Source organism: Pagrus major, chromosome 8 (assembly GCF_040436345.1).
Source record: "Pagrus major chromosome 8, Pma_NU_1.0".
Taxonomy (NCBI): Eukaryota; Metazoa; Chordata; class Actinopteri; order Spariformes; family Sparidae; genus Pagrus; species Pagrus major.
Window position 1 is genome coordinate 15,266,161 of NC_133222.1, and position 26,653 is coordinate 15,292,813.

Below are 26,653 nucleotides of genomic sequence, written 5' to 3' on the forward strand. Positions count from 1 at the left end.
CTTTCTTCTTTACTTTAATGAAATGTTTATTGGCAGAAGTAATGCCGCCTGGGAGATCTCACGTACGCAGGAATGGTGTCATTTTTCAGCTGTCTACACTGCTACTGACACAAACTATTGAAAAGGGAGAAAACAATTTAGTATAAATTCATTAAACCAATTTTTGCTTAATTAACTAAATCTAAAATAATATTTCTTGTGTTCTTAGATCTTAGGCTCAAGGATGTGCTCTATAGTAATTCTTCATCAGTGGAGTCTGGCTGTGTTCTTGCTGTGCTCCCCAGTGACTCTTGATGGGAAACCAGTCGATGCACTTGGTAGCAGAACGTGAGTTACTTTTTATAATAATTTTGACAACCATAGAAAAGTAATTTAATGTTATGCAATATAGAGCTTTATAAATGAGGTACCTGCTGAAAATTAAATGTAGTGTAGCAACATTTAAAAAAAATCCTGTTGATTTGATTCAGAAAACTCTAACTGCAGTTAACCTGTACAGATTTAATTAAGGTACAGAAGGTTTTCTCTGTTTCGACTTGCATTTTGGCTTCTTAAGCTTGTATTAGTGATGGCTCTCAGAAACTTGTTTATGCTGCCACCTACTGTACTGAGGTTTCCTGGTGCTTGACCTTCAATTTCAGCTGACAACTCTTCTAAAACTGTTCCACACATAAACTCAACACTGTGGTGTACCATGAAATGTATTTAAAAAGGTCAAGAAAAAATGGGAAGTTGTAAGATTTTGTTGTTTCAACTCAGAGATAGGGAATCTCACTGGTAATTTAAAAGAAATCTGACAGAATAGAATGACTGATCTCTGACAGACTTAGAGAAAGTGAACTTGGTACTGCTCATGCACGATACTGTTTTAGGATGCTATTGGCTTTTATGCAACTATCCTTGTTGATCTGACCATCTATTTACTGTGATGCCTTTAGGAGGAGGTCAGTGAGCCACGCCCAGCTGATGCATGACAAGGGTCGCTCCTTACAAGAGTTCAAGCGTCGTATGTGGCTGCACGAGCTGCTCGAGGAGGTGCACACAGCCGATGATCCACCGGTGCAGAGCAGAACCCAGAGCCAAACATTCAGTGGTAATGCCCTGCACGAGAAGCCCCCAGGGGCCACCAAGAACCTCCCTGACAGGTTCAGGCTGGACAGAGAGGGTCCTAACCTGCCCCAGGAGACCAACAAGGCTCTGGCTTATAAGGACCAGCCACTTAAAGTGGCCACCAAGAGGAAAAAAAAGGTGAGGTTAGGCCGACGTAGAGAGAGTGACAAGAAGAGGAGGCGGGCACGGTCTGTCACAACAATGGAACAATGAATGATGCAGTACCACAGCAAAGAGACTCCTAACAGACTTTAAATGGTACTGCACTGAGACACTGACAAAGGTTCAACTAGACTGGGATCTGAGAGACACGATCCATCACTGACTCAGTTGCTTCACATCATGGCCCCAGGATTGTGCTTGTATAATATTTCGCTGTTTGTATTTTCAATCTCATAGTTCCTGAAGTTTTGTGAATTATCATCATAACATCTTCTTCAGTTCATATTTATTTGGAAAATCTGTAGGCCTCTGTAACCCTGATTTACATCTTAACAATGCCATGTGTTGTCATCTCTAACCAACTGTGTGATCAAGTAGATCATAGGAGGAACTATTTATTGCCTGAATATTATGTCATTATGTCAACTTCATGAACTTGGGAGGCTGAGTGGTCTACTTTTGTTGGCTCTATATGTGTTAACTATCTTGGACTTACAGTTACATACAAACTGTTCAATGAACACATCTGTTGCAAATTTTTCATAATTTATTTCACTTTGAAAGTGTGTATTTATTTTGTGAATGTATCTCGGTGCTGCTGACTAAATTCCGTAATGCACTTTAGTTATATCCTGTACATGTTCTTTTGTGGTTGAGTTTTGATTTGATGTTTCTTTTTGATGGTCCTGCTTTCCTTTCCCACCCTAGATCCCTCATGGACTTGTAACTTATTGGATGCTTCATCAAACCCACTCTCACCGTTTTACATTATAGTTTATTTTTATAGAACAAGACCGAGACAGGGGCTCTCAGACTCATTTAATGTTCTTCACTTGCACTGAGCGCATACTGTTCATGTTTCCAGTTAATCAACCATTAAAAGTGTAGCCATTAGAAATATTTCTGATTCACAGTGTCTTTGTTCACAAGCCATTTGTGGCAACTTGCTTAAAATGAAAAGCCAGTTGACAGAAAATCAACCAGTGACTATTTTGATAGTCATTTTTCAAGCAAATATGCTAAATATTGCCCTATTCCAGCTTCTAAAATATGAGGACTTGCTTTTAATTCTCTCATGTGATATTAAATTTAATATATGTATATATATATCTTATATATATCTTGAGTTTAATCAGCAGTATCTTTTCTGCTCAAGTGTCTTTAAGCAAATCATTGAATCCCTCTCAGTTTTTGTATTTTATCATGACCTTTGACCTTGCTATAGTCTACTATTAAAATGGTGACCTTCCAAAATGCATCTATGTCGTTTTCGACTTCATGGTGCGGACAAAAAACAACAAACCAGTTTATGTCCACTTTGACAACATGTGGCATTTTTAACAGCCACTGACTGCATGGCATAGACACTGGTAATGGAGGGGTTAGCAAATGCATTAGCATCAGCTATATCCTGTGCTAAGAGCAGCAGTGTACACCGTAGGCCATTACCTGACACACAGTCATAAATGCTGTGGAAAGCCTGATAAAGGAGTCTGCAGTTCACACTGAAGAAATCAATCAAACAATGGAGAGAGACATTAATATCTCCAGAGAGGGGGAGGAACAGAGAATGTAATCAATAGACTGGTCTTTTGTTCTGTGGCGTTTGGAGAGTGCTGATTATTAAATTCATAGTCCCAAATCCCCAAAACCATCTCCATAAAGAGAGATGGCTCAGTTTTTACAGCAACAGTCTCTCAAAAAAGAGATCCACAAAGATTGATATGCTGTAGACACACAGATTAGATCAACAAGTCCAACAAAGTTTCACGATGTCAAATATAGCTTGAATGAAGTGTATAAAAAATTAAATTAACTATTAAAAACACAAAAGATACACATCCACTAATAATAATAACAACAACAACAACAAGCATTTATAGTACATCACTGTTCTCTCAGCAGCTGGTCTGAGGCCATTTCCCTTTAAACCCAGTCAGCCAGAATCAATTTGACCCAAGTGATGTTTGCCTTTCTTTCCTCCACATGCAGCAATCACACCTTGTAATGAGTCGTGAGAGGCTGTCAACTCTCCCCCTTCAGTCCAGTTTAACAGGATGGAAAACAGTAAACAAAACTTTTCTAGTTTACCTTATAAGGATAGATCACTCTAAAAACATGAGCCTGAGGATGCTGCTTTGAGGAACGACGATGGTGAGTATGACAAATTGATGGGATAATTTTTTACATGTGACATCATTTTAAAATGCAATGAATCCTGATAAGACAAACACCTGTTCCAGTGACACTATCTGTTAAAATATACAACAGTTAAGGGAAGCTGTCAACTGTTAACTTCAAGACATTTTATATCTCGGCAAACAACCATATTGCTGTTGTTATGTTAAAACCTTGTACTTTTCATTTTGGTGATATAACATTGTGTTTTTGTGAGGTTATGATATATGCAGAATTTCACTACTGGTTTGCAAGCCTTTCAGATTCAATTTTATGTACTTAAAAATGCATTTCACAAATAGAGCCTCAAGTAATGATTATTTTCATTATCTAATCGATTAATAGATATTTACTGACTTCAACGTATTGTTTTGTCTAAAAAATGTCCATTATGTTTTTCCAGAGCCGACCAACAATCAAAACCATAAAGATACTAAGTTTACTACTGTATGTGACAAAAAACATAAAATCCTGAAAAGCTGGAACCAGCAAAAAAACAAAAAAAACAACAACCGAAACAATTAAAAGAATATAAAATGTAGTCGCTGATGAATGTTGTCAATCAATTAACCCTAAAAATAAATAAGGATTTTTTTTTAAAGGTGACATCACGTCGGTGATAATATGGCTGTTCTCAACACGTATGGGCTGATCTTTGCCTGTACCTGTGGAGTGATCCTGGGCATTGGGCTCTGTGCCAACTTGCTGGTCTTCTCTCTGTTTGCCAAGCACAACACCTTGCGGAAGAACCGCCTCGACATCCTCCTACTCAGCATGACCCTGGCTGACTTCCTCACCCTCCTGCTCATCCCTTTTACCTTGCACTCCGCCGTAAGCCACTCCTGGCCTCTGGGTGACACTGGCTGCAAGGTCTACCAGTTCCTGCTGGCCTTCAGCCTGGCGGCCAGCACCTACTCGCTGTGTGCTGTATCCGTGACCCGCGCCATGATCATCACCAACCCGTACCACCCACCCACTATGGACCTGGTCATCCTAATGTTTGTCCTGGTCTGGGCCCTCAGCTTCTTCATCAGCCTGCCACTGCGAATGTTTGCCACCAAAGACAGCCTGGGCCCAAGCCTGGGCTTCACCTTTTGCCTTCCAACCATTCATGAGCACCACTACCAAGTGGTCCTCAGCCAGTTTGTACTTTACTACTTTGTTCCGATGCTAGTCATCGCCTTCAACTATGTCCGGCTGGCTGTCTTTCTCCACAAGAGCCCTGTAATGTCGGTGTCCAGTGCCAGGAACACCCGCCGTGCCTCTGTCATGGTGTTCTTGGCTGCTGCTACCTTCTCAGTGTGCTGGCTGCCTGGTTATGTGCTGGAGCTGTGTGTGTACCTGGGGCTGTATCGCCATGGACCGGCATGGGAGATGTTTTATTTCGTCTGTACTGTGCTGCAGTACCTGCACCCCTGTATCAACCCTGTGCTCTATGTACTGCTGTCGAAGCGCTATCGCCACACGAGGGCAGCCTGGCTCTTCAGATGTAAGAGGAATAGAGTGCAGCCACAGGTCATTAGTGTCACAACAGACAGCTTTTAAATACACCCGATTTGTTTAAGCATCAAGCAAAGAGTTGATGAGATTCAGGGAAACTCTCTATGTATACCGTTTATAAAAATCAACTACTTTTGTAAACAATAAGATGGATGTTTTTGTGATTACTTTCCATTTCTGAGGTACAAATGAATAAATAAGAAGACATGAAAATATGTGAGGATCATTTTTCAGGCTTGACACCAATCAAGTTTTCTCAAAACATTCACTATTAACTGCAAAAAGAATAAATAATTATCAAAAATTAAATGTATGTATCTATTGTTAGGGAAACTATGTAAGCCCATTGTAACTATGCTAATGATACCACCTAAATGATGCAGAACAATATGATCAGACCTTCATGAAGCTGCAGTTTAGTCTTTTCTTAAAGTAATTAGCGGTGAGCAAGATGTTTCTGTGATGTTTCTCATTTGGTTGGTTCTATTTTCTTGTTTTTACATGCTAGTAAAATGACAATACTCCTCATGAAGTATTTTGTGTTGTATTTCTATGCCTCTTGTGTCCCAGTTCTCATGTCTTCTATTTCTATACATCATTTCAAACTGCTTTCTTACGAAATTGTTTTTAGACTTCTGAGGGAATTATTACTTGATAACTTCATATTTGTTTAATCATAATTTAATTATATAATAGTTAAAAAAATATTGTTTTTAATAAAAAAAATCTATAACAGCGAGAAATTTTGATTTTTTTGCAGGAACACAATTTAATACTTTTAAAATATTCGCATTTGTATTGGGCCTAAAACACAGCAGTGCAGAACTAGTTACAGTGCTGTGTAAAACAAGGTAAGTCCTGTCTTTTTTCCCTTCGTGCTTTGTCTGTATGTAGGTATGTGAGGGTGTTTTCTTCTGGTGTGACCGTGAGTCAGTTTGTCTACATTCCTACTTATCCTACGCATTTACTTCACTTTTATTTCATGGCAATGATAAATTGGAAAACACAGATGTACTATTTAGACTCTCCATAGAGTTGTGTTACACCATCATATTTGAAAATTTGCGCACAACAAGCTCTAAAAACCTACTTTAAAAATTCTCATATGACAAATTAACTTTTACCAACCGGCTCTTATCCAAGAAGCAACAAATCATTCAGTAAGTTTTGCTACCCTGGCAGAGGATGGCCATTAAATATGAGCTGTATGATCCAGCCCATGAGTATTCCAGTGGGGTAAGCTGCAGCCTTTAATTTTTATTCAATGTAATTGAGCCATCACAGTGACGTTTTAACAACACAGAGGCCAAAATATGATGCTGGACTGAATGACAAGATTCTGACCTCTAACAGTGTGATTCTGATTATTTCAGTGAAAGTTTTACTGTATAATATATGTGATTCACATTGCTAAATATATACTACAGTAGTGGACAGTTATATTGATATTATAATTCTGTCTGGATTGGATCCAGGAGCAAGTATGTGGTTTGTAGATTACAGAGATTGTGCGGGAAAGTATGATTTTGTTCAAATATTTGTCCAAAATACAGTTATATTTTCTCTGGGCTGTGCTGTTGTAAATTGCTGCTTTTAATAATAACTATAATATTAATAATAATAATAATAATAATACTTTTCAATACTTTCTGTGGTGTAACAGGATATCATGGCTGTACTGGACGTAGCCCCATGTTACAAAACACCATCCAGTCAGTTATTGACAGGGAGTTAATCTCATGCTTATTATACAATCAAACATTAGAAAATGGCGTATTACCTACACTAAGTGTTTTAGGGATGACTGCTTATTTTCCTTAACATTTGCTTAATCCACCAGCAGCTGATGACTGTTTACTGGATGGATCCTCAGTCGATGGATCCACTAGTTCACACTTTTATTTTTTCCTCAGGCAGCAAAGTTTAGAGTGGGTGGGGAGTAAGCAGAGGGTCATGCAGCAGGTGTTGTGGTTATACAGAAAGCAACAGGGATTGGGAAAGGTAATAACAAGTCTGGCTGAGTTCTGGCGGCCACTGCAGTAATAGGAGACAACCTGCCCCACCCTCTGTCAGCTCGCCCCCTGACTTTTGGCCTTCTCCTTAGAGTACAGCAAGGGCAGCTGGCCTGACTCGTACAGACAGTCATCTGTAGACCATCAGCATGTCAGATAAGGTGAAGCAATAAAGAGCACATGCTCAGACGCTTCAAGTTAAACTACTGAACGTACATCAGAGCATAGAGATTGCTCTGCAACCTCAATTTTAATGAAACAAAGAAAAGCAACAAATTCCCACAATTGAGAAGCTGGCAACCAGGTAAAGTTTGGCATTTTTGCTAGAAAAAAACATTACTGTAAATACTTAATTATTGAAATAGTTGACTAGTAATTTTCCGTCTTTCAACTAACCAATTAGTTGTTTCAGCTCCACTTGAGATCCAACTTGATGAGGCCACAAGGGGTTGCTATGGGACACCAAACCCTCCCAGAAACAGGTGCTTGTGGACAGATCAATTTATGTCATTCCAAATTTTTGTGTTTGCTTCAATTTTTGTTGCATTTCTGATGAACATGTAATATAAATCAATGCAACAGCTGCTTTTTTTCATAATAAACAACTCTATGTCAGAACTAATATAAAATACTTCAATTTTCATTTATTTAGAGATCATCAATGAATAATGAATATTTTTTTTAAGCGAAACTCACAAAAGCATACTGCTTTTAAGTTCTCAGTTATGGTGATTTTCTGGTTTTCTACGTCTTCTATGACAGTAAATGGAATATCTTTTGCAGACTGTTGATTGGTGTTGGTCTTCTCTCTGTTTGCCAAATACAACACGCTGCGGAAAAACATGCAAAAATATATTTGTATTTTGCTTTTGCCTCATTTCCAGTGATCTCGCCGTGCTCATCATGAGGCATTTCCTGCTGCTCATAGAAAATTAATCAGAGGAAGGGGCTCCTCTAGCTCAATCTGGCAGTGTGTTCTTGGGTATGTTTGCTTTATTGACAGGCAACTCCTACCTACTAACCACAGTCTATCATGGTTGTTGTCACTGAATCCAAAACTAGGCATCAAAACATAAGCTTGATAGCTTTTCTAAGCCTAACTTGTGAATGATCCCTCAATTGTGACAAGATGTAACAGAAGCAGGATATTCTACAGTTTAAAAAAACTTTATTGTCTAAAATGACACCAATGCACTGAAACAGTTGCCTTGCTGGGAATTAAATAATAATAAATTACCGCAAGCATTTTTATCTGCATTATAAATCATAAACAGTTTCATATTGGCGCATATCAGGCAACATATAAGCTGATGCGCTATACCTTGGATAGGCCAATAATATCGGCCAACCGATACATCTGCCAAGCTCTAATTTATAGATCAAAATAAAAATAAATTGTAAATGTGTATTTCCTGAAACTTGTCTGATAGTTTCTTAACATAAGATAATAACAGTGATGTATTAGCTTTGGACTATCTTATATTTTGGTAAGATATACTATTTATTCTGTCTAACTGCTATTTCCTGTTTGACACATGGTTAGTTATGATTGCATCTTTTATAACAATGAAAATAAAATAATGCATTTTGTAGAAACTCTGATTTCTGCATCATTGTCATTCTATCAAATCTTATCAATTGTCTCACTTTCAATTTTGCATTACATTTGTTGTTTCAGGTGGAGGGGATTTCAAAGTGGTCGCAGGGTAATTTTCTAATTTCTCTAATGTTTGTTCTGCTAATATAACATTAAACTACCTTGCACATCCTCAGTTTCTTGAGTCAGCATGTTCCTCAGGAGAGTTTTATTAAATTGATACTACGTCAGTGTTTGCCAGTGTTACCTGTGAGTCAGGAAAACCCAGCAAAGCAAACAATTAAACAAATTCTGTGATGGTTGGAGGGCGTATTTTCAAAACATCTACACTGGAACTGCTGCCAGAATGTAATTCAAATACCATGTCACTTAAAACTCCCTGCCCTGGTCACTATGCAACCACTACATGAAGCAGCCTTTCCACAGAGATATAAATTATTTTAGATGACAGCGACAACCCTTTCTGGTTCATCATTATCATGTATCAGGTAAGCACGATCTAGTCTGTTTCAAGAATGCTGGTACAACTTAATCACGCGCTTGGTAAATGAAGAGGGTATATTTTTAAGTTTTATAATGTTGGCCCTATCTTACCCCTTGCGTATAAGTGGGCTGTCTATGTGGTAGGAAGGGTTAGTGCATCAAGGTGCTTCATGACCAGAACAAACAGAAAAAAAGGGCTGTGGTATTCCCATTAGCTGAAAAGGTAAAAAAAAACCTACAACAACCAGAATGCACTGCTGGACCAATACACACTCCCTTTGATGAATGACATACTGTGGGTCGGGCGGTGCTTGGTTTTGGCACCTCATTGGTTTTGGTAAAGGAAACTGAAAGGTGGCCAGTTGGTAACAAAACAAAACAACAATACACTAAAATATGTTTTTGAATGAAGAAATAGACAACGAACACGACTATGGTCCAAATTTTGGCAAATACGTGACAGCTAACTATGTGGAATTAGAGAATACCAAATTTGATCAACACCTCGACAAGCCCTGTCCCATGGTGCTGAGACGATGATGGACTTCAGCAGTCCTGACTTCTATTGAACACAAGCAGCTCTATTCAGGCAAGTAAGGTAACTTATATTTTACCCATTTCTAGCAACATAACCACATCAGCAACTGCACAGTTTCGTTACACAGTAGGCAAAAGTAAATGAGAACATCTACTGTACTTAAGTACAATTATTAGGTCCTTTACCTGAGTAAATCCATTTTATGCTGCTTTTAACTTCTACTCATACAAGAGGGAAAGGGTGTACTTTTTACTTACTGTACTTTATTGATCTAGGGGGATTAACAAGTTACCCAGCAGTATGAGTAACTAAAATTAACTCATCAACATTAAGTGGTCACACACAACACATTACTGCAACAACTGTAATGTCTTGTAATACATATTCTTATACATATACACATACTTATTCTGCACAATGAGTACTTTTACTTTTAATACTTCAAGTTTATTTTGAAGCTAATAGTTTTGAATGCAGGACTTTAACTTGTAACAGAGTATTTTGTGCCTTGTGGCATTACTACTTTTACTAAAGTAACAGATCTGAGTGCTTGATCCACTAATCTTCATAAAGACCTGACATGATGCCAACAGGACAGCCAGGGAGGGGCAGAGAGAGAGAGAAGAAGGGATATGTGCCTCACATACCAGTATCTGAAGGAGACCGACTGTCCAAGTCATGGTGGCAAAGTCATCGCCTAACCTCTTCAAATTTCCCCCTGGGCTTTAAGTCCTCCACCACAGACGACTCCACTGATATTATCCAACCAACTCACGTCCGCCAATTTCCTCCTCTGTTGTCAGGTCAGGTCTGGAAGTGGCAAGGTTTCCCTTTTATTCCCAGTCAGTCATTTTTTGCTGCAGTTTTTCATGAAGAAAATCCATAAATCCGATTATCATCACGGCTAGCTTAACGTTAGCATCGTTAGCGTTACAAAACCCGTTAACTGATTTAAAAGTAGCTAACCGGTGGCTTCTTTTTCATTAAGCTGCTAGTTAACTTAACTTCCAGTGGTTTTATTAACTAGCGTAAAGACACATTACCTTATTTCTCTCTGCGACAGGAAGTTTCTAGCTAGTGTTAATCAAGGAAAGCCACCTTCACCTGGCTTCTTGGTGGTAGACCTGGAACAATTAGCTGCAATACCATTGTTCACCACACAATCACACATTGCAGCCCAGAGAGGCGCTGTTTCACCCAGCTCAAACTGCGGAGGATAAAATATTTTAAACGTTACATGAAGAAACGCATGGAAATGGTTTCATTTTTATCAGTAATGAGGTACAAACTTCATCAGGGTAAGCCTGGCTTCTAGTGGGTTCAAGCAGAAATGACCTCTTTTGATTAGGATTGGCCTGGCTTGAGATTGTATAGGCTGCTAGTTTTTCTTGAGAAGGGTGGGCTGTCACCATCTCATCTCTTTTAGCTTGTGTTAGCCACTTTTAGCGAATGTCTTGGTTCTTATGTTTGCCCATACACCCTCCAGGTAACACTAGCAATTTAAGTTAAGGCACTTCTGTACCCTTTTAGCTTGTGTTAGCCACGTTTAGCTCACTTTTTATTTTTTGGTCTGCCATTAGTTAGAGCTAGCCAAGTATATGATGAATTCCTACTACAAAAAAGTAGCTTTTGGCATGCTAAAGACAGAAATATTCTTCTCAAGAGTTGTTGGAAACAAATTCAGAGCAGGTGAGTGAATACTGGACAATTTTCATTAGGTGGCGCAAGAAATAAATCTACCTAATGGTTATCTCAAGTTGCCCTAAAAGTTTAAGTTAAGTTTGTTAACAGGTTAGCTATGATGACAAATACACAATTAATAATACTATTGCATCCATATTGACTTTTGCATAGCTGTTTTTCTTTACAAATTACCCTGTTAAAAAAGCATTATGCAGCAACATTATTTAATGTACGTAAGGCCGTTGTACAGTATAGGCTCACAAAATTTTGCGAATTCCTAAGAGACCACATTCTTGACACACTCCATGAGTTAGGCAATGCACATAGCTGACAGAAAATAGTTGTGGCTACACACTGTAAGATCAGAGGGCTCTTGCCATGAGCTAATCATTCCATGTGCCATATAGGCAAGTGTTGAAGGAGTGTTGCCTGTTTATTTATAGGAGTCTCTAAGGGTCCACAGCAGAGGGTTGCTTTTTGAGCTGGATTAAATTACAGCTCTGGTGAAAGCTGAAAATACAGCTACAAACATGAGTATAAATTCTTAATATGAATCTATAGGCCAAGGTTATTGCACTGTGTTTACAGTAGTTGAAGCACACAAGGGTGATGTTTTCTCCTGAGAAATATACATTGCTAAATGCATTATTAAACACATTAAGGCCATATTGTGAATATTCATATCTGCTTTTTATTTCTTTACTTTGCGAGATGTAGGGGACTTATGGAAGATAATTGCATAAAAATAGGCAATGAATGTAGAAATGTAATGTAAATGTAACTATGTTGGCAATTGCACCCTACATAATCGGTTCAACTAAGCATGTGCTGTGATCATCCTAAAACCAGTTAATCAGTAGCTGTATGAACCACAAATTCTCTGTGCTCAAAAACATACTCATTTTAAAATTACATTAAAGACAAAAACAGACAAAAAACCCAATTCATTCTAAACAGAGAATGAAATCAGCCACCATGCTTTGAATTGATCTTGTTGTGAGCATGAGGAAGTCATGAGAGATTTATTTATGAGCAGGCACAAATAAGAGGACTTCACGGAAGCTATGGATTGAGAAATGCTATCAGTCACATGACAACAACTGGCAGTCCAGATGGTCAGCAGCCGCCTCAGCCTGACCTAATATCATAGTTCAGGAGTCTGTTTACGTTGTAGAGCTCACTGCAACATGTAGGGACATGGCAGGTGAGGTGCAAAAAGAGGAAAATGTTTGAGTTGACACTGAGTAAACCTCTGAGCTTCTGAACAAGTGAGGCCTTGTAAGTGCCAGTGTAAATATGGTTCTTCCTATAAAGAAAATAATCAGAAAAAGGGAAAGCAGCACTCACTTCAAATGATTCCTGAAATTATTTGTACAGGCAGAATGTTTTTTTGATGATTTGGCTGCAGAGTCTTCAGCAGCCTGCCAAGAAGAGAAACCAGTCAGGTTGTGTACTTGAGCATGGAAATCTATTTCATATCTCTGTAGAGGAGGAGTTATTGTCTGTGACAGTGATGGCATAGAAATGTCAGCAGAAATATGTACTTCTTTTAGTTCTTCTTTCCAGCAGAGGCAACCCATTGTTGTTGTGACCACTAGTGGGTTTGGAAAGAATTTCATGTATGGTTTCAGTATCATGCTTTTGAAGGGTGGTGTAAGTGAAAAGCTGACAAGTTATAGCAGACTGAAGAACTTTTTTTGTTAATCTTTTTGACGATAGCACTGATCAATGTTATGAATGCAGTCATCAAAGTGTTGACTCAAAACAGCACAAAGAAGACTAGGGATTAAATGATGATTATTTCAGATCATTAATAAAATTATCTATATTTTTAAGAATTAATTGCACAGTGTATAGTTTTGTTTTTTCCAATCCACTCTCCAAAACCAAAGATATTTAATTTACAATTATATAAAATAGAGAAAAACAGCAAACGCTCACATTTCAAAAGGTGAGACCTGACAATGTTTGATGTCTTTGCCTAATAAATTACTTTCCAATGGAAAAGAAATAATTCCAACACACAGTTAACCACTGCATTGATTCATTTATTAAAAAGGTTGACATTTCAGTGACAAAAGATGTTTTTAAAGACATAACACTCACAAAGTGACATAGTGCTTAAATGCAGCCTTGATTATTTTTCAATAAATTTGTTGATGCAGAGGTGAAACGTGTTTTTTCATTGGAATTGGATTTTTGGGGAGAATTCCCTGCACTTCAAAAAAAAAAAAAAAAGCAAGTGGTTTGCATGTTGTCCAATAGCTATGTGTCAAAATTGTTGCATATTCATTTTACTGTCGCTAAATCCATTAATCGATTAAGGGATTCCGCTCTAGAAGAAATACTGTAGATATATAAATGGATGTGTATTGTTAAAGGTGTGAAAATATTCTGGTTGAGGCTCAGCATGTTAAGAATGAAGAGGGCTTCCACACATTAACTGATATATAGATAGAAGTCAACAGGAACTCAGTCAGCGTGGTGGTGGTGGGTGTGCGATCAAATGCCAACATATAAACATAAAGCGACCAATAAAAATGCAACTTTCAGACCTTTGAAGTCACGCTTGATTAACAACCCATGTGTGGCTCTCCTGTGAACTGATCCCCCTGCAGTTGCCCCCTGCCTGCATTTTGGATGACACTGTCTACTAAAAAAGGGAAAGGCTTGATCAAGGAGAGAGACGATCATCCAATGTGGGTGTGGGACAGGACATGTAGAGGTAATTCCAAGGAACCCTGCCCTCCGGATCTGAGGTATTCAGTTTCATCTCTTGCGGCATGCCTGGTTACCTATCAGCAAAAACATGAACATCAACTGCAGATGACAGCAGGCTAAAATTGGTGGATATCAAAACCCAAGAACTGGCAAGGAGCTTGGATGAAGTATCCTCTTTCTAGAGTGGAAGCCCTGGGTTCAAACACCTCAGGGTGAGGAGACTGTGCTCCGCTCACTTGCAGAGTGGGTAATGGGGACGGCATAAACACAGCTTAGGCTCTATTAGGCAAAAATTTTCACACTATTAATTAGATGCAGCTGCACACGCTCCTCACATCTCAGCCATACATACTGGCTGATGATTGACTGCTAGCATGTATGCCGTAACCCAAGTTCACCCCACAGTGTTAGTTTAAGATTTATGATTCATAATGAAATGTAGTTATTGTCACTGTGTTATTGACTTAAAGTGGTCATAGTCATATTCCTATATAGCGAAATATAAATCTTGAAAATGAGCAAGTATGGTGCTGGGAAATTCCAGATCAAAAGACATCTGCAGTAGGTGTTTAAATGTAAATGTCATGTTCAGTATATTTCAAGGTCGCTGTTCGTTAAAACAAATGCAAGAACTCCGGACAAAAAATATTTGTTTATGTTATGCGCTTGCAAACAAAGTAACTGTCAGCTGATATCATTATTTGATTTTTTTTAATAAGTCAAATATAGAAAACAGCATCTGTAAATTCATTAGCATCTGTGTTAAAAGTTGGCTACATCATTTAAAAAAAATGTAATACTTTTGGGATGTTTGGATTAATTAACCATTAACCTAACTTAACCATTGCTTCAACAATTCGACATTTCAATCAGTATATTTCAACATGCAGGTAGGACCTGCTTCACATTGAAAATAAGTCACAAAAGGTCTAGTGAAACCATGGCTATCAGAATCAGAAATACTTAATTGATCTCCTTGGGAGCAGTTGGGTTACGTTACCCGTTGCTAGTTCTTGAAAATAAATGTTACAGCATAGAGGAATTTAAAAAATAAAATACAAAAATACATGAAAATATGTAAAAATGTGTGCCTTAAACTATGATAGATGAGAACTATATAGAAGATAGAAATAAGAAATAGGAATATATAAAGAAATGTGTCCCATACTTCACTATATTTCCAGTGTAGATAATATTAAATAATATTGAAATAGGTAATGATTGAAATTTACAGTATAAAGGCCACAGTATACTGGAGTGTTTGCACAGTTGAACATGATATTGCACAGAAACAAATTGAAATGTTGCACAAAATGTGTACTGTTATTAAAATATGGGGGTTATGGCTGCTGACAGGGCTGAATTAAGTCCAGGGCCAGTCTATTAACTCAGAGTGTCTGACACAATCAAATTTAGCCCGGGTTTATATAGGGGTAAGGAATATTGATAAAAAATAAATAAAAATTCAGTGTGGTCATAAAGCAGTCCTGCTCAGTGAGGAGAGGACTTCTAATACACCCCGAGATATTTAATTGATTGTTAACAGGGTATAAACAGTATGACAGAGTCTCTAGTGGTAGACACATGTCAAAGTCACCTCATGGTGTGTACCTGAAAATTACTAAATCACTGCTTAACAAGATTTCTTTCATCTCAATGTTAGTATGTAATTTGGAATAATTACAAGTGATCCTCCATGAAAGTCTTTTGACTAAAGGTAAAGAAGCTAGAATCTGAGGCCTCCCAGATATAGCGCCGCCTTTATAGACTCATTCCAGTGTCTGAGAAGCTGTCATCACCAGCCCTACAGAGCATACGTCAGACTGGGTCAAATGCCCCCTATTTCATTTCGAGCTGAGCAGTTGGACGTAGAACGATGTAATCCAACGGAGCTGTTGACTAGCACGGCTGACCTTCTAAAAACTCCTCTTTCAATTTATAACACACTCTCACACACACAAACATGATACGCACATGTGTTCATTCACCAATAGTACTAATAGCAATGCAGGATACACACTTACAGAAATACACACACACACACACACACACTTTGTAAATACTTGGCCTGGGGTTCAGGAGGAGGAAAGCCAAGCGGAGTCACTGACACAAGTTGCTACTGTGGTTACCTCATGTCTGTAATGAGTTAGAAGGTAATCTCATTCTGTCTATTTTAGTGCAAGACAAGCTTCAGAAAATTAAGCACAATTAATCAAAATGCTGGTTTTAGAGAAATAAAATGACTGTGTTTCAAAATATCTGAGTGTTGCTATAAAGATGCATTATGAGGACAATTTTAATTAGATAATTCATTGTAATATTGGCATCATATTTACAATGAAGTCTACCCATATTTCATTCATAATGAGTGTTTTTAACCATGCTGCTGACAATTAGAGATTATTTAATGTACTCATGATAATGCTATCACACTTATTAAATCTCGATGATGTACCTGTCAGTCAATATCACTGATTTTTTCAATGATTCAAAGAGAATCTTTATTCTTAAGAATGATGAGAAAGCAGATGTTTTCTTGGTGTGAGTGAATCCACAGTATCTTATTACCATGGGGGTGTCCTGCATTCATAGGTCGAGCCATTAATAACGATGGGAGGTTCCTGCCTGTCAGCATTCATGCACCCTGCAGGCTTTACGGCAGGTCTCTCCCAGGCTATGTCTCATTACATGTGGTCACTGTAAAGTATGCTCATACATGGATCTATTTACTAGAGCTGCATGGTATGGTGAAAAAGTCATATTGCGATTATTTTGCAACAGAATTCTTATTTTCGCTGAAGAAAATATTAAAATCATGATGATTTGACATTTGGGGAACAAGATTTGCATATCAGGGCATCTGCAGCACTACAGTACTTTGTTTTAATGCTGTTTTATCACACTTTTTACCTTTATCCAAATTACAGCTTCTGCAATTTGGATATGCCCTTGGCTATATTGCAATTTTTAATAATATTTTGATGAATTGTGCATCCCTACAATCAACATAACAAAATGTATGGATTTTATTAGAAGGGACAACTGCAAGACAAACACGCAGGATAAAGTGTACAGTATATATTATTATAATGTTATTAAAGGGGCTCTATGTAACAATTTGCAGCAATTTGCATGTTTTAGTCATTTTTTTATTGGCCATATGTGAGCGGATTGTAATATGACGTGAAAAATTAGACCCTCCCGGTCTCTCTCAATTGTTTCTCTCATACAAGCCTGTGGAAGTTTTGGAGTACGCTAACATGAACTAGCGACCGTCTTGCAGCCCAACAGAGGCCCTTTAAACAATCAAGCGATAATATGAATAATACACTCATTGCAAGAGAGATCTAAACACCATGCTAAATCATAAATACAATGATATACAAAGGTGACATGAGGGGGTCACTGCATATGTTGACAGATTAATGAAGTTTAAAGTCTTTTTTCTGTCTGACCTATATATAAAACTCACATGTTCATTCCTCAGCTTGTTTGTTATTGTTTGTTTCCTTGGATATAGTCAAGGCCTGACACCTTGGCTTGACCCAGACAGTCATTTGGTGAACGCTATATGCTAACACATTAGCAGCAGGCGGCACCATGTCTTGACACTGACATTTGACTCTGAAATTCAAGCCTTTGTTCAGTAATGGAAAGGCCCAAAAAAATATCGTGCTCCTCTGGGAATGTGTGCATGCTAACCTGACATTAAAAAAAAAACACTCATAAAAGTTTGTGACGGCATGTTATACTCGCCGAAGACTGCCCGCATGTACGTAATAATGCAAACCGCCCAGGTTGGTTTTAGTAACACTGATTAGCACCCTTGTGCTATTATTGCTGTGCTCCTGTGTCTACAACTGCAGTGACTGACACACTTGATACAGCTTTATGAAGGCAATGAAAGTGGAAAAAACTGAGCTATAAATAGATCACAATGCAGCAGTGCACATTTAACTTCACTCTGTAGCACCAGGCCTCAACTTCTACACTTTTTATCATTCAAATCTTCAAGATTAATTATTAAACTCTAACATGAAACAAAGTTTTAGTAGTTTGAACTTGTGTTGGATAAAAACACTTGACGGAGGATTTTCAGGGTCTGATTAGGATCTAATAAGAGTGTTGTTTTTGTTTTGCTTTTCACACCTCAGTGACCTGAGGCTGTGTCACTTGTCTTCTGGGGGTCCCCTTGTTCCAATTTGCACAATCAACCCTTTCAAGTGCTCCTAACTGTGAGTATTATTTTGGCTGTGGCTTCCTGAAGACATTATCCTCTCTGCTGGCTACTCAAGTGTCAGTCAAGCCAGCAGTTTCCACTGGCTGGGTCCAGGAGGGCCCCTGGTTATACGAGGCTCCGTGCTTCCAGGCATTCATGTTATTTCATCTTATTTATTTCAAGACACATTTAATATGTAGGCTTAGCTGCAGAAGGAAAAAACCTCACTGCACTTAACAAGCAGGATCTATTTGTCACCTTCGTCTGTGTTTCTGGTTTCTAAAACTGTAGACACGGGCCGGGTCCTGGAGGTTCCCCTTGTGACAAGAATAGCCCCATGATTTCATGAATGAGGGACTTGCGGCTTGAGAGAGTCCATTTCTGAGCTGACACTGGATGTGGAAAAGTTATTGGACCTTACTCTGAACAAAACAAGACTGAGGACTTTTTCGCCTAGGATTTGGGATATTTTAAAAAAGATTAACTTGTAATTAAAATGAAAAAGATCCTATCTGTAAGGCCACGGTTTACTTAGAAAACACTGCACTGCTCCAGCGAAGTGACTGAGTTTGAGAGGGACAGCAGCAGCAGCAGCAGCAAGTGTCATCTGGTCTTCCAGCTTGGGGAGGGCTTTGGAGTTTAAAATGGTGTGAATATGATAGCCATCGGTATAGCTTATGCAAGTGGAGATCTGTCTGCACCATTGAAAGTTAAACAGACCAGAGGCTCTAATCTGATAAAAGGACGGCATAAATCAACAACAGCACAGCGATTTTGGACATCAACATATAAAAGTGTTGGGACTTGGAGCGCAAAAAAGGGGGACTTTGCCTGAATCTCGGGCGGCTGCATGAGAAAGAGAGTTTCGAGGACGCACAGGCAAAAGGGCAAGAGGAAGGCACCAAGGAGGTGAGTGACGGATTTACCCTCGGAGGGGTAAAAAGATGACTGTGGTGTCTCAGGAGAACCACGACGAGACTGTGGTCATAACACCTCTGTTGCAAGATGCTGCTGAGTTGGAACCAGCGGACCAGGAGTGCAGCGAGAGGGTCATCATCAACATCTCCGGCCTGCGCTTTGAGACGCAGCTAAAGACCCTCTCCCGCTTCCCGGCCACGCTTCTGGGAGATCCGCGCAAAAGGATGCGTTTCTTCGACCCGCTGAGAAACGAATACTTCTTTGACAGGAACAGGCCGAGCTTCGACGCCATCCTCTATTACTACCAGTCAGGAGGGCGGCTTCGGAGGCCTGTGAGTGTTCCTGTGGATATTTTCCTGGAAGAACTGCGGTTTTATGAAATTGAGGAGGAGGTCATAGAGCTTTTCCGAGACGATGAGGGCTTGGCGAGGGAAGAGGACCGGCCGCTGCCTGATAACGAGTTTCAGCGCCAGTTCTGGCTCCTGTTTGAGTATCCAGAGAGCTCAGGACCTGCACGTATGATCGCCATCGTGTCCGTGATGGTTATCTTAATATCCATTATTATATTCTGCTTGGAGACTTTACCTGAGTTCAGAGAAGTCCCCTCGGTGCCCGACATTGTCGTCAATGGAAGTGCTAGCGATACAGAACCCAATCCGTTCACAGATCCGTTTTTTATGGTGGAGACACTTTGCATCGTGTGGTTCTCCTTTGAGTTCACCATGAGATTCCTCTCCTGCCCCAGTAAAGCAGCTTTCTTCAAAAACATGATGAACTTGATCGATGTTGTGGCTATCGCTCCTTATTTCATCACCCTGGGCCTTGATCTAGCAGAGCATCAGGGCAGCAGTCAGCAGGCTGCGTCCCTGGCCATCCTGAGGGTCATCCGTCTGGTCCGAGTTTTCAGGATTTTTAAACTTTCCAGGCACTCCAAGGGTCTCCAGATTCTCGGCCAAACGCTTCACGCCAGCCTCAGGGAGCTGGGACTGCTCATATTCTTCCTGATTATTGGAGTTGTTTTATTCTCCAGCTCTGTTTATTTTGCAGAAGCAGAAGACCCCGAGTCTGGATTTTCAAGCATACCTGATGCGTTTTGGTGGGCTGTGGTGACAATGACCACTGTTGGATATGGAGACATGTGTCCCTCCACCATCGGGGGGAAATTCGTTGGTTCTTTGTGTGCCATCGCTGGAGTGCTGACCATAGCGTTACCTGTCCCCGTTATTGTGTCAAACTTCAATTATTTCTACCACAGAGAGAACGAGGAGGAGGAGAATGTGCAGTACGTGCACGTGACTTGCGGACAGCCGCAGACGCCCTCGTTATGTGAGTGTGATTCAAACAAAAGCAGCCAGTCGCTCTCCAAAACTGAGTCCTATCAGGAGAGCGACGACTTGGAAACTTTGACATTTCCACACGTGGAGACATACACAGGGAAACTGACAGATGTATAAAACGCACCATTGGAAGACACTTTTATTTCTGGTGAGTTGCCTTCCAGTGGACTTACAATTTGAGGCTCCTTGCTGGAGCTGTCAGTGGTTCCCACAGCTGAAGCCTCAGATATCCATGCTACAACCCCCACCAAAATGAGGACTGGCTTAATTTCACTGTAAAAGAAAATCATTCCTCCCACTGCTGCAACCTGTTTGACTGGTAGAAAACAAAAAAAACAGTTAAGTGGGGAACTGTGCACTAACGCGCATTTGGGGATGCCTGGGTGTATTTGCATCTGCAGTTATTGAGCCACACCATGACAAACCTCTGTGAAGGGAAATTGCAATAACTAAAGAAAAATACACTTGGAGATGTTTTCTAGTCTATAAAGCTCTCAAGTGATGTTTACGCACAAGGAGATGAGCTTAACTTTGGCTTTCTACTTTTGAGAAAATCATGAAGTCTATTCCTACCCGAGCTTTGGATGAACTGAAGAGGAGAGCTCATCCGTGCGTAAAAGCGCGCATGGCGCACGGAGGACACACTTCAACCGAGGCATTAATCTCTTTGTGACACTAGAGTTACTCAGACTGTTTTGGGGTTTGTAGAGGCCTCACGTGTGTCTCGCTGAAACACTTGGTACAGAGTGTTATCTTCACCACTGCTTCAGTTCTAATAGTAGCACTTGCAGCTTGTTTGCCCATTTGGACTGGAAAATTGCCGGCTTAACCGAGGCTCTATCCCTCAGGGTACAAGAGTTTACACGTTAACGAGATCAGGATTCCATAATTAAAAGATAGCTATCTGGTAATCACGGGATAGTTTTTCATCATCATGCGATTATTTCTATAAATAACATATCCCACGATTCTGAAAGTGCGCAATCACACTGTAACTGTGAGAGAGAGGAGAAAACATCTTCATTTTTCCTTTGGTGCATGCTTCCATTTGAATCTGGTCAGAAATGCCCGAACAAGTGAGCTCTTAGCGCCGCTGTGTGGATGATAAGTGTCCCTGCAGACACGACGCTTCAGCTCAGGCTCCAGTGTGTGCAAAACTAATACTTCAGCTTGGGTGTCTTTGCACTGTTGCAGCTGGCCTTCACTGATTTAGGTCTAAGCCCCTGAGATCATGCTCTTTACGCATCCGGATGCTTGTGATGGCTAACAAAGCTCACCAGAAGCCAGACTGCTTTATCTTACCTCCTCATGTTAACATAGTGAGTTTTGTTTTCTGCTTACTTGCAGGAGGCAGACGATTAAGTGATGCTTGATTCTTGACACAACTGTGGGATTCTCTTCTTCTCCAAAATATCGGATTATAGTCTCATGGATATTCTTGAAATGCCAGTGTTTGGAAAAATCTGCCTTGTTGGACATTGTGTGACCCATCAGTAGAAAAACCAACATTCTTTTGCGCTGGCTTTATAAATGACCACGCCTTGTGTATACTGCGTTTTTGTAAACCTGAATTTTCCCTTTTCTTGTGCAGCTTTTTACGCAATTTACGTCTGTGTTGTCACAAACATTCAGGTTGCATTGCAGCTCGCTGTAAACAACAACATAGCCCAGAACATTACGATGTAATGTCTGCATGACATGAATTCATTGTGAATTTTGAATGTGATAAAATATTTATTTTTCTAATTTAAAAATGTATGTGAACTTAACTTAATCCTTTTGATAAATAAATTATGAATCCGAAAATATACCACTCGTTGTTTTTCACTCCCAGTGTAACACAGACCAGACTCACAGAAGGCAGGCAGCAAGTCATCCGTGTGAAATTTTCAAATCCATGAAATTCATTAGTTTGGTACACATTTGGTGCTGAATGATGGGGGAAAGGCGCAGAAGCAGACACTGGGCTGTCTTGCCACAAAACCAGTTAACTTAATAAAATATCACAGTGACTAATGTGGGGGTATTTATTTAAATACATTAGACAGATGTCAAATGATTTTGTGTTGAACGTGTGTTTTTAGAGACAGATGTTTTGAGTTCAGCTCTTCCCTTCAGTGTGTTTTTAGGCCCCACTATCCCGCAGGCCCCTGTCGAGTCAGCAGTGGATAAATATAGGCTATTCATTGATTATTTGTTCTGATAATGAGTTGAGTGTGTTCTGGTGTTTGTGTTTGGGATTTGTAGTTTTTCTATGAGGAGAATCAATCATCTGCGCTGTCCTTGGTGCTGAATCTGATCCTCCACCCTCTGCAGAGTAAAGATTTTCCTTTTACACTCCTCTCAAATCTGCATATGAGTGGAGACTGGTGAGGTGTTATAACTTAGTGTCCTTAAGTGTCAGAGACTGCGTGTGAGACCCTGGATGCCATGTTTCATAGTTATGAGAGCTAAAAACACATTGATAACGATTTTTATCTTCATCATCGTTCACTAGAAAACCAAACCTGTTCTCACACTGGCTCAGATGTCGTGTCAGTCACATCCACATCCACATCCACCTAAATCCTGGAGTGATGGAATGAAAAGGTGATTTCATCCCTCACAATGGATGATAGGTGTGTTTTCTACATTTGAGATGGCCCTAAATGGCACTCAGAATGGATTTAGAGGTTGTGTTACCCACTGTCCTTCCTTGCAGTCTGATTGCGCCAGTGCTGGCACACAAACGCTCTTGTTTTTGTGGTGTATGGAGAACTTCTGGCGGCGTGCTTTAGTAGAGCCGGTCTGCATTGCGTCGAAACCCTCCAACTCCTCCTCCTCCTACTTCTCCTGCTGCCCTCCCATCCCCATCCCCTCTCCTCCCTCCTCTCCTCTCCCTTCCCTCACCTCCCCTGCACTCGCATGTAAAACACACGGCAAAACTTGCCTGACATAGTGGGGGGAACATTTGGACCTCGCCGCTGCACCTGCCTGTGCCTCCACTGTCCGATCTCGATGTTTTCAGCCTGCTCTCCGCGCTGAAACACATTCTGCCCGTCATCTTGTCTACTCGCTAAAAAGCAGCAGATTCCTGCTGATGCAGTGATGTCTGGAAATGCCAAGGGCTCGCTTATTGCCCCTTACTGTATCTCCCCCCCTGAGTTGCAGCGCAGGATTTTCTCCTGCGGTATACTGTAAGCTGTTCACGCCACCGTGAGCAGCCACCGACGCTACAGCTCTGCCTCTCTGTCTTTTTCCTCACCAGACCTACCTGATTTTCATCTTGTTTCATCTCCTCTCGCTTCGCCGCCTCAAGGCGTTTAGACCTATTTGCGGACACAGCTGGGATGGCGATGAGCACAGTAAGGCTCTAGGCTTTTCTTTTTTTCCCCCCCTCTTCCCTCTCTGTGCGATGTAAAGTTGGCACATGACACTCACTGGTGCCCTGCTGTTGGATGATTTTACTCGAGGAGAAGACGCATTCAAGACCTTTCAAGATCAACCCACGGTAAGCCCCGAAACTGCTGACTTATACAATAATTATCAGCCAGATTCTTCTTTTATCGACAGCTGCTCTTAATGTAAAATGACAGACAGCTACTGTGTTGTTGTTTTTTCCCTGTTTCGCAGAGGCATTATGCATCTTTTGCCCCGCAGTAAGGCTGTAGGCTGTATGCATGTAGAAACATCAGTACTATGAAATGTTATGCGTCACATCATATTTCAGGCTGGTTAGAGTGGCGTAGGATGGATCACTGCCATGCACCTTCAACACACAGAACCATGGCGTTTGTATGTTCAAATAAAGTAAACATCTGTACAGAAATATGTGAGAGGACACAAAATACCCATGAAATTAAAATAGTGATTTTAATGTAGAGTGAAGAAAATACCGTGTAGTGCAAGAAGATCATCATAAAGTCACTATAGAGAGATTGTAAATGCCTATATTGTAGAAATATCTTCAAATCCTCATTATGATGATTGTTTTTTTTTTTTACCTTTACTACTGTACAGCTGCACTAATTGCAGGCTGAGAGAAGTAAATAAATAAATAAAGTGCAGAAAATGCTGAGCCAGCAAATATCTTGGCTGTTTGATCCCATTATTTCCTCCTCCTCCTCCTCCACCTCCTCCTCCTCCTCCTCCTCTTCTTCTCTCTCTCTCCTCTCTCTCTCTCTGTCTCTCTCTCTGGGTGACAGAGGCAGCAGTAACAACAGCAGCAGATGCACCGGAGAGCAGCAATGGTCAAGTCAGCGAGAACCGCAGTGGAGCCGCACTGAGGCAGAGCAGCCAACCAGCCCCCTCGTATCTGGGGACGTCTCCAACAATTTAAGGGGTGTGGGAAGCTGAGGAGTGGAAAATTTCCCCCGAACCTGAATGCCTGCTCAGTCAGACTAACCGACATCCCAACGCAACTCCTCCTCCACCTCCTCCTCCTCCTCCTCCTCCTCTTCCCAAAATGACCGTGGTAGCAGCAGATAACATGGACGAGACCTCGGCTGTCCCTGGCCACCCTCAGGACACCTACCCCCCAGACCACAATGACCACGAATGCTGCGAGAGGGTGGTCATCAACATAGCCGGTCTCCGGTTTGAGACACAGTTGAAAACTCTCTCCCAGTTTCCAGAAACGTTGCTGGGCAACCCCAAAAAGCGGATGAGGTACTTTGACCCTCTGAGAAACGAGTACTTCTTCGACAGAAACCGCCCTAGCTTTGATGCAATCCTCTATTACTACCAGTCTGGGGGTCGGCTGAGAAGACCAGTGAATGTCCCTTTGGATATGTTCTCAGAAGAAATCAAATTTTACGAGCTGGGAGTGGACGCGATGGAGAAGTTTCGTGAGGATGAGGGTTTCATCAGGGAGGAAGAGCGCCCTTTACCTGAGAAGCCGTTCCAGCGTCAGATTTGGCTTCTCTTCGAGCACCCTGAAAGCTCAGGCACTGCGAGAGGGATTGCCATAGTGTCTGTGATGGTAATTCTGATTTCAATAGTCATCTTTTGTTTAGAGACTTTACCACAGCTGAAAGAGGACCCAGCAGGTCGATTCGTGACAGTCGGGAACACGACTGTTTATTACAAGCCAAATATCCTCACTGACCCCTTCTTCATAATTGAGACACTCTGTATAATCTGGTTCTCCTTTGAGTTGATTGTACGCTTTCTGGCGTGCCCAAGCAAACCGGCCTTCTTCAAGAACATGATGAACATGATCGACATAGTGGCTATCATCCCTTACTTCATTACACTCGGCACCGAGCTGGCTGAAGACCCAGAAAACGAGGGAGTGGGTGAGCAGGCAACATCTCTGGCCATACTCAGGGTGATCCGTCTGGTCAGGGTGTTTCGGATTTTCAAGCTGTCACGACACTCCAAAGGACTGCAGATTTTGGGGCAGACCCTCAAGGCCAGTATGCGAGAGCTGGGATTGCTGATCTTCTTTCTGTTCATTGGAGTCATCTTGTTCTCCAGTGCTGTCTACTTTGCTGAGGCAGAGGAACAAGGATCCTTCTTTAGCAGCATCCCGGATGCATTTTGGTGGGCTGTTGTGTCTATGACAACTGTGGGCTATGGGGACATGGTCCCGGTCACTATAGGAGGCAAGATTGTAGGATCTCTGTGCGCCATCGCCGGAGTGTTAACAATTGCACTCCCAGTGCCTGTCATTGTGTCCAACTTCAACTACTTCTACCACAGGGAGACCGAGGGAGAAGAGCAGGCCCAGCTGCTCAACGTCAGCAATCCCAACATCCCCTCTGAAATCAATTCCAGCCGCCGTAGTTCATCCACCGTCAGCAAGTCAGAATACATGGAGATTGATGGAGACATAAACAATAGCATCGACAACTTTAGGGAGGCAAACCTCAGAACTGGCAATTGCACTATAGCCAACCAAAACTGTGTAAATAAAAGCAAGCTGCTTACAGATGTTTAGACACTAGTTAGGAACTTTGGGATCTCTGTGGGACTGTCATATTTGGAGTAGACCATCAGTAAGGAATGCTTCATTTACCTCCCCAAAGCACTCTATGGCATTAGGCCTCCAACTATGCTCAGCTATATAGAAAGGAAACAGAAAAAACAAAGCTCTTCGAGTATATGAAAGGTAGATAGAATAATTAATTCTTCTGATCCTACAAATATATAGTTACATCAAAAAGAAAACATCAATTATTACGCATATACACGGCTCCCTGGAGGACGCAGAGC

The 26,653-nt window shown here is 40.7% G+C and overlaps 4 protein-coding genes across 4 annotated transcripts; all 4 read left to right on the plus strand.

The window, feature by feature from the left end:
• Positions 1-223: 223 nt before the first annotated feature.
• LOC141001720 (parathyroid hormone-related protein-like) lies at positions 224-1,323 on the plus strand. The gene is made up of 2 exons (XM_073472880.1): positions 224-327; positions 939-1,323. The coding sequence occupies exons 1-2, from the start codon at positions 224-226 to the stop codon at positions 1,321-1,323; spliced, it is 489 nt and encodes a 162-aa protein (XP_073328981.1).
• A 2,751-nt stretch (positions 1,324-4,074) lies between these two features.
• LOC141000684 (galanin receptor 2a) lies at positions 4,075-4,995 on the plus strand. Its single transcript, XM_073471465.1, has one exon. It carries the CDS (start codon positions 4,075-4,077, stop codon positions 4,993-4,995), a length of 921 nt encoding a protein of 306 aa, XP_073327566.1.
• A 14,152-nt stretch (positions 4,996-19,147) lies between these two features.
• On the plus strand, positions 19,148-20,575 carry LOC141001271 (shaker-related potassium channel tsha2-like). The gene has a single exon (XM_073472293.1). It carries the CDS (start codon positions 19,148-19,150, stop codon positions 20,573-20,575), a length of 1,428 nt encoding a protein of 475 aa, XP_073328394.1.
• Positions 20,576-24,902: 4,327 nt separating this feature from the next.
• Positions 24,903-26,378, plus strand: LOC141001269 (potassium voltage-gated channel subfamily A member 1-like). The gene has a single exon (XM_073472291.1). The coding sequence runs from the start codon at positions 24,903-24,905 to the stop codon at positions 26,376-26,378; it is 1,476 nt and encodes a 491-aa protein (XP_073328392.1).
• Positions 26,379-26,653: the final 275 nt, after the last annotated feature.